We start from the raw sequence: 16,654 nt of genomic DNA on the forward strand, positions 1-16,654 counted from the left end.
AGGAGATTAAAAATCAAAGCTAGATATTAAATCGCTTCTGTGAGCAACCATGTGTCTCTGAATTGATTTATCCTTAGGCGTCTTGAGCATTAAATACAGTAGGTTTCGTTTTAAGAAATTAGGCCCTGCGCAAAGCTTTTGGCTTTGTGTTAACCTTTTGTGTTGGTATTAATCCTTTCTCGGGGGTGAACGAATAACTTTAAACCATGTTAGTCATCTGGATTTCCGATGCTAATTTTGGTTGAGAAGGTCAAATTTGGTAAAGAACTGCTCGGAGAAGGTCCAGGTGTGTTCAGAGATTATTAAATCCATAGACTGTGAGACATCAAAGGTAATCCAGATTCAAACAAGGGCGTTCTTAACCCCCCTTTTTCTTTTTTAAGCGATCAGTTTGGAACGAGACATTTGACACATAATCTGTGGAGACTCTGTTTGCTTCAGTTGCACTGCATAATCTAATTAGTTAACTATGCTTGGAAATATTATGCAAGCATACCGCCTTAACTGAATAGACAAATGTCATCAAGTTTTCATCATTTATCTCATTTCTAAAATGGAGCTGGCACAAACTGAAAATGAGTTCATTTAGTAATGATTTATATTCATTTGAAAGTAAACCATTTGGTTGTACACTGTATATGGTGTGAACTTGCCTACACAAAAAGCTGCAAAAACGCCAAATTACATGGAATCTAAAAGCCATTTAAGAGATAACTGATAACAGCCGCGCTTACTTGATGTGGACCTCCGCTTTGGTGGCCGCCTCATTGTACATCTGACTTGCCTGTTGGTAGTGCTCCATGTTCTACAACCAGAGAGAGAGAGAGAGAGAGAGAGAGAGAGATGGTAAGTTCATGTTTCATAAGATTTCATGCAGGGGTAAAAATTAAAATACTTAGAACTACTACGAAACGTAATTACTTAACTTTCTTTGGAAACACTGAAAAGAATCTATTTCTTTTGACTGAAATGTGAAATGTTTTCAGGTAAAAGCTTTGATTTTTCCAGAATGTACGTTTATCGTGCCGGACTTTTCAAAAGATTGTATTTCATTCATCAGTTCACCACATTCCACATTTTATTTGTTTTACTGAGAAAAATAACTAAATAAAATCACTCCATCCTTCACCTTCACCTAGCTTTACACACCGAGTTTTCGTTCATACCTTTGCACAAAACGTTTCAAGATCAGTTAAGGTAAACCGCAGTGCAGATTGCGAGCAAGCTTCTATCATGCTACAGATTTTCACCTGGAGGTTCTTTGTAAAATATTAAAGGTAATTTCACCTGAGAACGTTATTCAACCTTTCTTAAAAAAAATCAAATAACCGCTGATAATTAAACTGCTGATAAGTGTGTACAAACTCAAATTTCAGTTAAGTTAATGAGATTTATTTGATTACATCGTTATGCATTAAGTGTGCACAATTTTCAAGTAAAATTATTAAATTATATTTTAAGATGTTGGACGAAGTACTAACTCAACATATAAAACAAATTCACCTTCTCCATGTTTTGTTTTCGCTGTTCCAGTGAAACTTACGCTAAATTCACAGGAGTTCACATCTTTTGCAAAAACTGTTCCCAGACTAAATATATTCTAGGTGACATACGTTATAAAATTGGATGGATTATCCCATTTTTGGGGGGGGGGGGGGGGGGGGGTGTATTTGCAAGAGCTAAGTGACAAACAGACTCATGGTTATCTCAAGCGAGACCAGCAGGCTGCCACCCTGTTAAAAATATGTTAAACGTTAGCGGCTACCGCCATGAGTTCATCAGCGCCTCGCGACACATCATAAAGTTTTATTCTTTAAGGAATGGCGTGGCATTCAAACTGCAATTACAGCAAAGCAAAGACGGGTACATAAAAGTGTGGAAAGCCAGCTGAACGTTACAACCCACTCTGTCCCCTGGGCTTTCGACAACCTTTCAATACCGCATACCACGGCACATCACAAACGCACAGCCAAGGCGTAATCAAAGTTGCGTTTAACTTCGCATTTACTATAACATTTGGCGAGTTCACCTATCGTATCTGTCTTTCTTAACGCATTCAAAATACTGATAAAATATTTAGTACAGCATAACGGATTCTTTGTGCAGTTGAATACAGTGTATTACTATGTCATAATGACTCCTTTACACGGGATCGCCAAATCAGATCCTGCATTGCAGAATTACAATTTATTAAGATATGAACCAGGCCACGGGAATTTCCAGAAAACATTTCCTGATAACAGTGACCTCCATACACCCAAACATTTCCCTAGACGGCTCATTTAATGTCGAGCTATAAGCGAGAGCTTGGTTTTTGTTCTAGTCAACGCAATAACACGCAGCGAACTTTGTATTAATGCGTTTCCCTTATGAGCGCCGCTTTTCACCACATAGCCGTTTTCATATAGGCTATTCATCGTAATCTACGAAAAAAAGCAAATAGACCAGTGGAGGAAATTTGTGCATAGACATTAGTGCGCGGGAATAACAGAATTCCGTTTGCCTCGATTTTGGAAATCCAACGCAATCCGACCTGAAAAACGACGGTACTGATGCAGGGGGGTTACTGGTAGCCTTGAGGTAAAGCTATCAGACCCTGTAGCGTACGGCCCACCTGCACAGTCTTTAAAATCTCAAGACCTGTAGCTCGCGAAAAAATAAATAAGTGGATAAATAAATAAAAATAAAAAGAGCCTCACACAAAGTACTGAAAGATATTAAAGAGAATAAAAATCTATCGGGATAATCACAGTTTCAGATCAGTGACGATCAGACACAAAGACCGGGGGTTTCATAATTATGTAATTATTCCGTCTATTCCCGGCAGAACGCGGAGAAAAAGGATAGATAGGTGAAGGAATAATTGAAGGGGGGAGGACGGGAAAATGAAAGGATCACAGCCTATACCCCCCATTCCCACGCTCCATCTTCATTAAATTCCAGAGCTCCACACCAAAAGGAAGTTCATTTTACTATTTCACAGCGACTGATCTCTCACAATCCACATTCTTCACCTGTGAGTCTCCACAGACACCAAAGGAAAGACTCATTTCCATTCTAGCAGTCAACGCCTCGGCTGAACCAACAAGCAAAGCTCCCTCTCTCTCCCTCTCTAGCCACAGCCAACAAAGGTTAAAATATTAAAGAAATTCACACTTGCATATATTTAGGCACCTCTGGGAATTTTAAATTATATATATATATACATACTATTATATATATATATATATATACTTGTTATTGCATTTCTTCTCCTATTAATAAGGAGTCTTTAGACCACAGTTTGAGCCCTGTTTCTCCCAAGCATGTGCCATGTCAGTCAGAGAAAATGAAAATGTGAAAATGTACAATACAACTCATAAAAAACTGGAATATGCAATGAAAAATACTTTTCATATCTCTTCCCCCAAGGCTTAGGCATAAATGAATGCACAATTGAATTGAGTTGGTTGGACTGCAGTGGGCTTAGACTGAAGGCATGGATGGAGATGGGGGGTGAGGGGTGGGGTGGGTATGCGGGGGATGCTTAACTCAAACTGTCCAGGAAAAGTTCCAGTCCATTGGGCTGACAACCTTACACCCCACCCGACACCCCCCCAGCCCAAATCCACCACCCTCTCCACAGCATCATCCGGGAGAGATAAACGCTTAAGTCTGCTTTTTATTATCACTGTTTACAAATACACGAGTGCTTATGGGACTGATTTGCAACTTGTGACAACTGTACAGTTGCCTACGACACACACACACACACACACACACACACCATGTCAACTGGAAAGGAGCGAAAGAGTAAGACAGAGGAGGCTGAGGTGAAGCAGGGGAAGAAGAGGGGGCTCTGCAGGATTAGCACTGTGTGTGTGTGTGTGTGTTTCTTGCCAGGCGCGTGTGACGCTAGGGATTACTTTCAGTGGCGGAACTTAACAAAGAGTGCTCTGGATTAGTGTGTGTATGCAGAATCTTAAAAAGCCCCCTGTTTGAGCTGCCACTCAAAACGAAGAAGAAGAAGGAAAAAAAAAACATGTTTTCATACATGGAGCAGGCAAATGCAAAGGTGTCAACTATGAGGAGATTAGTGAGCTGGTGTCAATGGAAAGAGAGATGGAGTACGGAGAGATAGAGAGAAAAGGCTAGATTTAAAAAAATGGAGACATGTCATATTCTGTGTTTCCATTTGCTTGTGTAAGCATGGCCGCATATCAGGGTGTGTATGACTGTTTCAGCGGATGTTTGTATGAGCAAATTGTGTGTGAGTGTTTGTGTGTGTGTGTGTGTGTGTACGTGTGCTTGTGTGTGTGTTTGTATGTGCGTGCGTGTGTGTATGCAAGCAAGGGGAGAACCCAGGTCTCTAATCCGTTTTAGTGAAACTGTCTATGGCCTCCTCTAATGAGGGAAACAGAATAAACTGAGGTCTCTTGATGTTCTAGAACAGCCAATAGCAGACCGGTCGCCATGGCTACACCGGGTCATAGGAATCCAGGTATAAAAATGTTTGTGTAGCAAGATTTCAGAGCAATTACTTCATGGCTTAATCTAAGTGTCTCTCTCTCTCTCTCTCTCTCTCTCTCGTTTCCACAGAGAGTCTGATGTGTAGGGCTGGTGCTTTTCCAGTGAGAGGCTGTAGTCTGAGTGTTAGGAGCTCCATTCATTAACAGACACTGTGCTGGCTTTTACTGACTGAAAATATCAGCACCACGCTGAAGAACCCAGGCACAGCCAATGAGCAAGGGAACAGCAGCCTTAATTTCTTAAAAGCTCAGAGAGAGCTTTCTCCTATTTTCCCTTCTTCCCTCTCCATCCTCCCCCCCCTTTTTCTATCTGTTTGTTCGGCTTATTTAATTGACCCCTGCACCATAACACAAGGTCAACAACAATAACATGGAACAAAATTGTGAGAGAAGGGGAGAAAATTAGATTATGCTACATCCAACCTAGCTTTCAAAGAAAGAAGAAAATAGACTTGCACTCAGCGCCTCTCACGGTAAAGACTTATTCCTGCGAGACGACTCAGTAAATGCTACAAGGGAAAGCGGCGTTTTCTGAATGTGGCATCCGTGAGTTTCCGGACGATGGAGTCTGTGAGAGGGACTGCTCTGATAACAGCCACACGCTTTTTGAATTTGACGCATTGCAGAAACACATGGGCCAAGAATAAAAAATAAATTAAAAAAAAAGGCACATTTCTGACCAGAGATGTAGACCACTTAGTGGAATGTAGAGACTTCATTTCTCTTGTGTATTTTTCACACAAGGAGAAACATTTTTGGCTTTTTCTCTGGCTGCTGTGGTAACAAACCTACATCACCTTATATCAGTACATCAGTACATGGCAGCTGGAGTCTGTTCTTTTTCAGAGGTGTGAGAGTGTGTGTGTGTAGCCCTAAACATCTACATTTTGTCAGGTGCTTACATCATGGAACACATAGGTTAACTTTATTTTTTTTTTAAATTTATTTATTTTTATTTATTTATTTTACTTTTTTGGCAAAACCTTGTGTGTTCAATGAAAACATGCATTAGTGTTAGACACCACAGTAACAACAGTAAGAAATGAAAAGCTGATGTAGTCCCAGACTGTATAATTTATCATGTTTGGGTTTATCCACATAATTCATTATCTGTACTGCACATGTAGCTAACACTTGACCTGTCACTGCAGCATGAAAGCACAGCTATCAGACTAAATATTTGTTTTGGTTACTGAGTAGGATCAAGCTATGTGGAATGAATGACAGAGAGAGAAAGAGAGAGAGAGAGAGAGAGAGAGAGAGAAACAGAGAGAGCGAGATAGAGTTTTTTTAAGTCATTCAGAAGAGGAATCTTGTCCTGCCGCCACATGGAAGGACACTGGTGAAGCAGGGAGCATGCTGGGAAGTGGAATATGAGTTGAGAACCCAAATGGCACACGATGAGTAACGAACATATGGATCCACAAATGAGAGTTATCTAAGCATGAGTGTGTGTGTGTTTGTGCTTGTGACTGCGGGAGAGTGTATGACTCTGTGTGTGTGTGTGTGTTTGTGTCTGTGTGTTGCCATTTGTGTTGTCTGGCACCAGCCTACCATTTTTCAATCAGGTGGAGTTGTCAGTCTGTGTGTGAAGGAGTGAGTGAGTGTGTGTGTTCCCATGATGTACGTTAATGTTTGTCTTGTCCTGGTTTGGTCTCTCCTCACTATCAATGTGAGTGTATCTGTGTGTGTGTGTCTCTGTGTGTGTGTGTGTGTGTGTGTGCCTTGTCCAGGTCTGGTCTCTCCTTACGTTTTCCTCCATCGTTTGAGTTGTGAGTGTGTGTGTGTGTGTGTCTGTCTTGTTTGGGTCTGGTCTCTCCTTACCCTTTTCTCCATCATTTGAGTTGTGAGTGTGTGTGTGAGTGTACGTGTGTTGTGTGTGTGTCTTGTCTGGCTCTGGTCTCTCTTTACCTTTTTCTCCATCAGCTGGAGCTGCTCTTTGTAGAAAGCGGCCAGATGTTTCAGTTCAGCATCTTTCCTCTCCAGCTGTTTAGACTGAAAACAAAAACAAAACACTTTAAATGACACATTCACACAGACTGAGTGACAGAAAAACTGCAAATCTGCTGTTTATTTCAATTTAGGATCATCTGACGTGTTATTTTTCACATTTGTGTTTTTTCATGTTTAGATGCTCAATTCATGTAGAAAAGTCCTGTTTCTCACACAGATGTGGGCGATGTTTTGGATTTGAATCCGACCAGTGACAACTTAGCAATCTGACATTAGTAAGCAATGACTCTGAGTTGGCGTATTTCAAATCCAGCAGTATTACGGAACAGAAATCCAAACTCTGTCCTATCCTTAACACACCTGCTATTCAACATAACCTAAATTAGTTCAATAAAGAGTGTTAGCACAGGGCTGTGTACAAAACAAAGGACAGCACAGGACAGCAAGATCCTGTCTGAGGACTGGTATGAAGGACTGGATTTGTAAAACACTGGTTTTGAGTAATGGTTTTAAAGCATCTGATACCTACTCAAGCCAGCTTGACTAAAGAAGCCATCCAGCGTAACAAGAGCTTTGCAGCATGCATGAAGAAGAAGAAAAAAGAAAAAAACACAGAGAGAGAGAGAGAGAGAGAGAGAGAGAGAGAGCGCGTTAGAGAGGATGAACAGGCATAATGGACCGGTAGCACATAAGCCGACGAAACAGGGCAAGAGAGATGAGGCAACATCCTCAGAAAAATAAGAACAAGAAAACAAAAATGAGAAAACAAGATGTAGAGTAAGAGTCCAGAGGGGGAAAAAGACCACAAAAGCAGTAACAGACTTAAAGTGATTTATCTTTGGTGGCCAATAAGAAATGGTTTGGCTACTGACGAACATACAGCAGGCAAAGTTGCTATGTAAAATGGGATGCAGTGATTGGATAGCCATAAAAGCCTGCAGACCTATTGTGCTATTCGAAGGGGTTTTTTACAGCATGCGACTGAGTGTTTGGCTATGGCATCTCCACCTGCGAGAGCCAGTCACACAAACCTGTGCGTCTGACAAACACAAACATCGCAGAACACGGTGGGAATGCTTTTAGCTGGCACTGGAACAGTGCATTACACACACACACACACACACAAACACACACACAGCTTTAAATTACATACAGCATAATCACGGGCTTTTTTTTTCTTCATTCAGTCAGTATTTGTTGGCAGAGAGGGTGCCTTCACTCGGCTGGGCGGATGATGTGTAATTTTCTAGCTGAATAGCTCTAAAAGTGTTGTGATGGAGGTGTCGTGTATGCGCGTGCATGTGTGTGTGTGTGTTTGTGCGTGTGTGTGTACGTGTGTGTGCGCACATGTGCGTGCATACCCCTCAATTCTGTTTTAATGCACAGTGAAAACATGACATTTGAATACAGAGAGAGAGAGAGAAAGAGAGAAAGAGAGAGAGAAAGTAAGATTAACAACAAGCAGGTAGTGCTTACCCATGCATTCAGCTCTGTCGGCTGCCAAAGGAACAGGGATGCAGGGACAGAGAGAAAGAGCGAGAGAGAGAGGAAGGAGGGGTCCATGAGCAGAAATCGACAGAGAAAAAGAAGAACATTGAAGAGGGGGTGCAGTGAGAGGAAGAGAGAGAGAGAGAGAGAGAGAGAGCATATTAGACTGTGTTAGGCAGTGATTCATGGCATTAGTCTGCTAATATGGCTGGAAGGCTGGTTCAGATTTAGCGCTGATAAAACAGAAGGGGGGTTAAGTAAGAAGGCAGAGTTATTCGGCGTGATTAAAGAGACACAGGGCTGCTCTCTCCGCCTCTAATAAATAGGAGAACATAATGTCATCTTCACAAAGAAGATTCTTCATACGGCACAGCAGAGCACGTCTTATTATCAGCAGCTAAAACCCACAGAGAGAGGAGAGAAGAATGAAAAATCACAGCGAATTACTGAAAGAGAGACAGAGAGAGAGAGAGGGAGAGGAAGAGAGAGAGAGAGAGGGAGGGAGAGGGAGAGTGAGGGAGAGACAGAGAGAGAGAGGGAGGGAGAGGGGAAACATGAGCGATAGAGAGAGAGAAAAAGAGAGAGAGAAAGTGTACATAACTCGAGGTAAGGAGAATAAAGATGGCTTAATGCTCTGCAACATTACTCCTTCACATGAGGATAACAGACAACAGACCACTTCAGACTAAACCAGACTGACAGACTACTGACACAGTCTGACCACTGACAGACTACTGACACAGTCTGACCACCGACAGACTACTGACACAGTCTGACCACTGACAGACAACAGACCACCTCAGACTAAACCAGACTGACAGACTACTGACACAGTCTGACCACTGACAGACAACAGACCACCTCAGACTAAACCAGACTGACAGACTACTGACACAGTCTGACCACTGACAGACTACTGACACAGTCTGACCACCGACAGACTACTGACACAGTCTGACCACTGACAGACAACAGACCACCTCAGACTAAACCAGACTGACAGACCACTGACACAGTCTGACCACTGACAGACTACTGACACAGTCTGACCACCTCAGACTAAACCTGACTGACAGATTACTAACACAGTCTGACCACTGACAGACAACAGACCACCTCAGACTAAACCAGACTGACAGACTACTAACACAGTCTGACCAGAGACAGACTACTGACACAGTCTGACCACTGACAGACTACTGACACAGTCTGACCACTGACAGACCACTAACACAGTCTGACCACTGACAGACCACTAACACAGTCTGACCACTGACAGACAACTGATACAGCCCGACCACTGACAGACAGACAGAACATTGAAAGACACACCGCTGAGGAACACACCGCTGAGAGACAGACAGACCACTGACAAACACACCATCAACAGACACGCTACTGACAGACAGACCCCTGTGAGACAGGCATGTCAAACATTACATAGAGCTGGCGTCTCACCAGCATTCTCCATCTGTCACAGAAAAAGTCGCAAATGCACCACCCCCTTTAACCAAAGGATCAGTAGTATCAACGTTGACCGTAGTCAGTTCACTCTGGTATCACATAACATATGAGTCTAGTAGCATGGCCAGAGCACACTTAAACTATTATCATATTACACACACTGTGACTACACACATCACACACAGACACATTTCCCTTAATGGCATTCAGTGAAGTCCCTGTGTGGTCAGTGAAGCATAAGATTGAAGCTGTAAGATTGAAGAAGAAGAGCATGTTTCATTAAATCACACTATCTTTCTGTTCGCTGTCTTACATGCCTCACACACACACATGCACACACGTACGCACACGCATGTGCAGCTGTGTTTGTATGTATAGGGAACCAAACATGTCTGGGGTTGTTTGCTGTAACTGAAGAGACATAAGGAGGAAAGGATCAAAATGAAGAATAATTTGGAGTTTGGTACTAACTACCACAACAGAGAGAAAGAATGAATATAGGAAGGACGGATGTAGAAAGATAAATATATACTCTGTATGTGTGTGTGTGTGTGTGTGTGTGTGTGTGTATACACACATATAGATATATATGGAGAGAGAGAGAGAAAGGTAAATAAACATGTGGTAAAGATGATCCTTAACTCTTTTATCCATTGACGCCTTCCTCAGGCTGAGGCTGATGTCCAATCAGACATGAAGATCATTGGTGACAAACACCCTATAAGGCCAAGCGGAGACGGGTGTGAAGAGCAGGACGGTGGCTACTCAAGCTGCGGGGTATTCAACATTTGGACTAATTTTTTTTTTTACAAATTAGAGCAATGTCAAGGTGTGGCAGTCTCCAGCACCGCTCAGCAGTGCTGAGGAACAGTGGGAAATGCATTCAGACACAGGGGTAGCCAATTCAGGCTTATTAATTTAATAGAGAATAAAATGTCTGGAGTATGAACGGGATACATCTGAGGCATTTAACATGAGTGTTTGGGCTTGAACGAGACTGTGAGTGTGTAACGGTGTGTGTGTGTGTGTGTGTATGTGAGTGTGCGGTCGATGTGTCAGCAATTACCGGGATTCGAGAGCTCTGAGAGTGGGAGCTAGGAGAGCGTGTGTGTGTGTGTATGTGTGTATGTGTGTTAGGGAGAGAGGGAGAGAAAGATCTTTCTTTAGGGGAGAGAAGTGAACATGGGATGTGTTCAGATGAACATGCAGAGAGATGTCAGTAGTGTGATTACAGTGTCTGATAGAGACTGGTTATATTAGAGCACACTGCCCAGATTACCACCTCTCACCTGGGAGAGAGGGGGGGGGGGCAAGGAGAGAGAGAGAGAGAGAGAGAGAGAGAGAGAGAAGAGGGCACATGGAACCCACATCTACATAGCAAGCACTTCTTAACAATAAAACAAAATAAGTTCACTTTACAGCAAACACATCCAACTGCTTTGACACTGACGTACCTGATTCCAATGAGTTAAGGATTATCAGGTCTCTGATTGGCTGATTCTCAAAAATCAGGCATTGTCAAGTCTGTAAATGGTTGATTCTATTGTTTCAGGCATTGCTGGGTCTCTGATTAATTTATTCTAATGATCCAGAGTGTAGCACGTCTCTGATTGGTTGATTCTAATAAAACAGGTATTATCAGGTCTCTGACTGGCTGATTCTAATTATTCAGATATTACCAGGCCTCTGGTTGGTTGGTTGGTCGGTTGGCACAAAAAGCCATTCATACCTCTCTGAACCTCCACGATGTCGATCCAAAGCCCTAACATATCACAGCTGATGAACTGTGTCATATGTACCCACAGAATCAAAACAACATGATGTCTTTTGGTGGTTTTTTGCTTTTATCAGAGTTAATATATAGCATTGGCGTCGGTATTTAAAGCCATTGATGTGGAGTTCCAGTACCTTTGGCCTCTGTCATTACAGAGCTGTCTGACTACACCAAGACTCAATGTTCAGAGTTTCTGTATGTTAATGTACTCTTAACAAGCTTACCAGGTGCATATATTAACACACTCTACACAAGTACTAGAGCTTTCCATCAGCAAAAAAACCCCCCCAAAAAAAAACGCTTTTTAAAAGACTTTTTCTATTAATTTCCCCTCATAGCAACGACTCACACTCTTTCTGTCACTTACTAGTTCTTTTCTCTCTCTCTCTCTCTCTCTGAATTCCATTGGATGATTGGCAGTACGATTGCGGTGTCTCCTCCGCTCCGACTCTGGCCTGAAGCAATCTTTCTTTGCCTTTTTTTCCTCTCTCCAGCGCACAGCTAACAAGCGACGCTATGCGCAGCAACGTGCAAAGTCTTCACTCTGAATACATTTAAATGTTATCAACACCATTGCCGCCTTCTCTCTCTCTCTCTCTTTTCTCATTGTCTATCTCTCTCACCTCGTTATTCATCCAATTCTTCTGCCTTGCGTCGCGCCGCAAAAGTCAAACTTTTTTGTTTGAATGTTTCCTCATTGGTTTTTTTTCCTTTTTCCTGAAGAGAGTAACATTTCTCATTTTCTCAATGCTGGATGTTTGGAGTTGATCTAAGGAACACTGTTTCAGTCCTCGTGGTGAAAATATGAGAGTAAATTTCTATTTTGAGAGATCAGATTTCCGAGAACGTCATATTTCATATCTCATTCCTGGAAACATGTGTTGCATCTCACCACCAATCAGAGTGAGAGTTCTCTTACCAAACAACGCAGCTGCAAAGTCAGTGTGTGTTTGTGTGTGAGAGAGTATGAGAGAGAGAGCGGGGGAAAGTCAGAGAGCTGTTTATAAAATGAGCAACAACACAGCACACATACACACATGTCCAATTTCTCCCATCTAACACAACACAACAAATTACCCTGAGACAGAGAGAGAGAGAGAGAGAGAGAGAGAGAGAGAGAGACAAAGAGAGAGAGAGAGAGAGAGAGAGAGAGAGAGAAATGTGAGTAGACAGGGCAGAGAGCAACTGAGCTAGTGCAGGCACTTTGATGGATTGGGAGAAGGAGCGGGGGAAGAGGGATGAAAAATTCAGTGTTCATTAAAAAGAAAAAGAACGAGAGAAAGTGAGAAACTGACAGCAGGACTGCGAAGGAGAGACATGTGAAAAATGTAATGTTTGGAAGTGTGACTGAAGAAAAAAAAAGAAAAGAAGTGTGCACTTGTGAGGGGAAAAGAAAGAGAAGAGAGGAGAAAGAGAAATTAAGTGGAGGACGAGTGAGGTAATTCACCCGATCCATCCTGAGCCATTTAAGCTACGAGACACATGCTTATACTGCCCTCTGCTGGCACGAAAATTTCTTTTTAAAGGTGCTGGAATGTTCGGCAAACACTGGGGAGGGAGAGGAACCTCTGGGTTTGTCTGTACAATGCTCATTCTGAGTAATGCATAGCAACTGACTCCAAACATGCACAATGATACTATGATTGAGTGTGTGTATATACACACACACACATATATATATGTATGCATATATATGTATGCATATGTGTGTGTGTGTGTGCGCGCGCGCGCGTGTGTGTGTGTATATATATATATATATATATACACACACACACACATACATACATACATATATATATACACACACACACACACACACACACACACTTCCCAGACATGATATTCACACAGCAGTGCAGACAAACAAGGCAGTATAGACAAGCACAGCAGTGCAGACAAACACAGCAGTCAAGATAAAAAGGATTCATAATCAGGTGTTCTATGGAAATCAAAGCCAGAAAAAAATATCACACATCTGACACACACGTATGGAAACAAAGCTGCTCCCCCTCAGTAAAAACCTATAAATCCACATTAAAAACCCAGGAAACCAAATTAAACTGCACAAATTAGACCTGGTGGTCTTTCATTTCTTTATTACCGTTTAATAAAATATCAGACAAGGCAAAAAAAAATATGCCACCAAAAAAAAAGGAATTATAATATCAAGACCCAAATCATTTCCACCTCTGTGTTCTTCATTGAAACACTCTTTGCAGGTTTTCCTCACTGCCTTTAGGGCTTTGTGATGATAAAAAGCTCTTCTCAAGCATGAGGGAGAAGGCCACAGCGTTTGAGCAGCACCGCAAATTAAGTTGCGCGGACACAAAACGCCAGCGTTAACCTGTATCGACGTCTCCATCAGCCGATGAAAAAGTTCGTGTAATCAAAGACACTCACTAGCCTCATTACAACCCCACGCCATTAAACGCTTAACAGACACAAGGCAAAGAGGAAGGGCCAAAGACTCTCACTCAATAACTATTACACTCTTTTAACAGACAGCAGGAAAGAGAACAAAAGAGCAAATCAATCGAAAATGGAGGAGAGAGAACGAGGGAAACAGGGAGAGAGAGAGAGAGAGGAAGAGAGAGAGAGAGAGAGAGAGAGAGACAAAGGCATGAAGACAGAGGGAGAGAAATTGATGTAGAGTGCACAGTAAGCTGTAAGCATGTTTTGCATGCCGATGTTTGACTTATAGTGTAGGGTTGGGAGACCAGGCTTAGTTTGATGAGACAGGTTTCTTAACAGCTTAACAAACTTACTGTGCTTCTCATATTACCTTTTGGCACACACACCAGCAGATGGCGCTGTTGACTTCATATCAACCAGGCACAACACAGTATCAGTTATCAATTATGTGGCATCAAATTTGGTTTCACCAAACTCAATACAATCATACACCTGTGTGTGTGTGTGTGTGTGTGTGTGCCCATGTGCATCTGCCTTACCAGGACCTGTGCCTTCTCCAGCTGCTCTCTAGTCTTGGCTTTCTCTCTCAGCACAGCTGGGCTCATGTCGTCTGGGAGTGCGTCTCTCTCTCTCTGAGCGATGCGAGCCAGCTCCTCTCTCACCCTTGCCTGCTCTCGCTCAAACCTGCTCCGCGCAAGACAACACAGCCTATCAAACATAATTGTACACCACAACATAACACAGCACATTAACACATATCAGAGCTAGGTCAAATAAGAATGTGTATCTAAATGGCTAAGCCTTGTCCAAATACTCCTTCACTTTGTGTCCTTCTCTGCTGAAGAGGACACTGTATACTGTCACTACAGAACACTGTTTATCACTACTGTCACTATAGAACACCGTATATCACGTCTGTCACTATAGAGCACTATAAATCACTACTCTCACTATGGAACATCATATATCACGACTCACATTATAGAACACCGTAGATCACTACTGTCACTATAGAACACCCTATATGACTACTACTATCACTACAGAACACTGTATATCACTACTGTCACTATAGAACACCGTATATCACTACTGTCACTATAGAACACCATATATCACGACTGTCACTATAGAACACTGTATATCACGACTACTGTCACTACAGAACATTGTATATCATGACTATTATCACTATAGTACACTGTATATCACTACTGTCGCTGTAGAACACTATAAATCACGACTGTCACTATAGAACACTGTATATCACGACTACAATCACTACAGCACACTGTATATCTCGACTCACTATAGAACACCGTATATCACTACTGTCACTACAGAACACTATATATCACTACTGTCACTATAGAACATCGTATGTCACGACTGACACTACAGAACACTGTATATCAGTACTGTCACTACAGAACACCATATATCACGACTGTCACTATAGAACACTGTATATCACTACTGTCACTACAGAACACCGCATATCACGACTGACACTATAGAACACTGTACATCACTTCTGTCACTAGAGAACACTTTTTATCAATACTGCCAGTTTAAAACACTGTATATCACTACTGTCATTGTAGAACACTGTGTATCACTACTGTCACTAAAGAAAACTGATTGTTACTACTGTCACTATAGAACCCTGCATATCACTATTGCCACTAGAGATACAGTACATAGATAAATAAGAGATTTCTCCAGATTACAAGAGATTTATATAAACTACTGCAGGTCATAAAAGACCGCTAGTGATCGCTCAGTTTAGATCATGACAGATTACAAAATGCTCTAGCAGATCACAAAAGATCACCACAATCTGCGGAGAATATCTGCACGTGCCTGCAGGTCACAACACAAACAGCCAGAGACTACAGTCACACAGAACACTGTAATAGAGCACTGCTGCTGTATCAGCTACAGATGCCTGCCAATGACTCTGCATCACTCCAGCTAACTCTACACCACAGGATGACACTGCCCTTACCTCCTCCTCAGCTCCTCCTGCATCTCTGCCGGGGAAGGTCTGGGAGGCCCTGCAAACACACAGCCAATGAGAAAACTCTCAGCTCCACCAGAATAACCAGCATCACACATCATCAGTCTGCTCTACCTGAGTCTTTAACTCAGTATAAATAGATATATATGGTGATTATAAATGGTTTATGGTCATGTTTTGGTTTGGGGTTAATGATCTCTAATTAAACCAGAGGAGGCCAAAGGCAGAGGTTTGGTACCAGGGTCTGGTTTCGGACTCTCAGTTTTTGGTGGTGGTTGTGTGTCTGACGGTTGAGACGGCTCCCTCATCCTCTGCAGTACATCTTCAGAGAGCTGAGGACACACACACACAAACAACCACAAGAAAGTGAAGACACACACACACAAAACCACACAAAAGTGAGGACACATACACACACCCAGACACACAACCGCAAAAAAGTGAGGACACACAAACAGCGCCGCAAAAATGTGAGAACACACACACACAAACAAAACCACACAAAAGTGAGGACACACACACACAGCGCCGCAAAAAAGTGAGGACACACACACACAGCTGCAAAAAAGTGAGGACACACACACACAGCCACAAAAAAGTGAGGACACACACACACAAACAAAACCACACAAAAGTGAGGACACACACACACAGCGCCGCAAAAAAGTGAGGACACACACACACAGCCACAAAAAAGTGAGGACACACACACACACAAAACCACACAAAAGTGAGGACACACACACACAGCCACAAAAATGTGAGGACACACACAGCTGCACAAATGTCGAAAAAAAAGAATGGAGAGACCCACTTAAAATGCCAAACAAAATGAGAGACTTGGCACCACTTCAACGAAGTGTACAAATAAGCATTCAAATAAGTGTTTTTTTTTTTTAAATCCAAGCAGGTAGACAGATGCTCTTTTAAATAGCCCACTATGGACGAGGGATACTTGATTTGCAGTTGCTGTATACCAGAGTTACTACAACAATAATAAAAATGCATTAACGTTTTAATAATTTATAAACATGG

The 16,654-nt window shown here is 42.2% G+C and overlaps 1 protein-coding gene across 2 annotated transcripts in view; it reads right to left on the bottom strand.

Annotated features, from left to right (window-relative positions):
• chchd6b (coiled-coil-helix-coiled-coil-helix domain containing 6b) overlaps positions 1-16,654 on the bottom strand; it is a 30,950-nt gene that overhangs the window by 12,308 nt on the left and 1,988 nt on the right. For both annotated transcript variants that reach the window (XR_004025383.1, XM_030776546.1), the window contains exons 2-6: positions 15,858-15,951; positions 15,608-15,656; positions 14,139-14,283; positions 6,420-6,503; positions 735-805 (exon numbers count right to left, since the gene is read on the bottom strand). Coding sequence is in view for 1 of the 2 variants with exons in the window: in XM_030776546.1 (XP_030632406.1) it covers positions 735-805; positions 6,420-6,503; positions 14,139-14,283; positions 15,608-15,656; positions 15,858-15,951 (443 nt within the window). In the remaining variant the exon portion in view is untranslated. The remainder of the gene's footprint in view (positions 1-734; positions 806-6,419; positions 6,504-14,138; positions 14,284-15,607; positions 15,657-15,857; positions 15,952-16,654) is intronic.

Source organism: Chanos chanos, chromosome 6, assembly GCF_902362185.1.
Source record: "Chanos chanos chromosome 6, fChaCha1.1, whole genome shotgun sequence".
In the NCBI taxonomy this organism is placed as follows: Eukaryota; Metazoa; Chordata; class Actinopteri; order Gonorynchiformes; family Chanidae; genus Chanos; species Chanos chanos.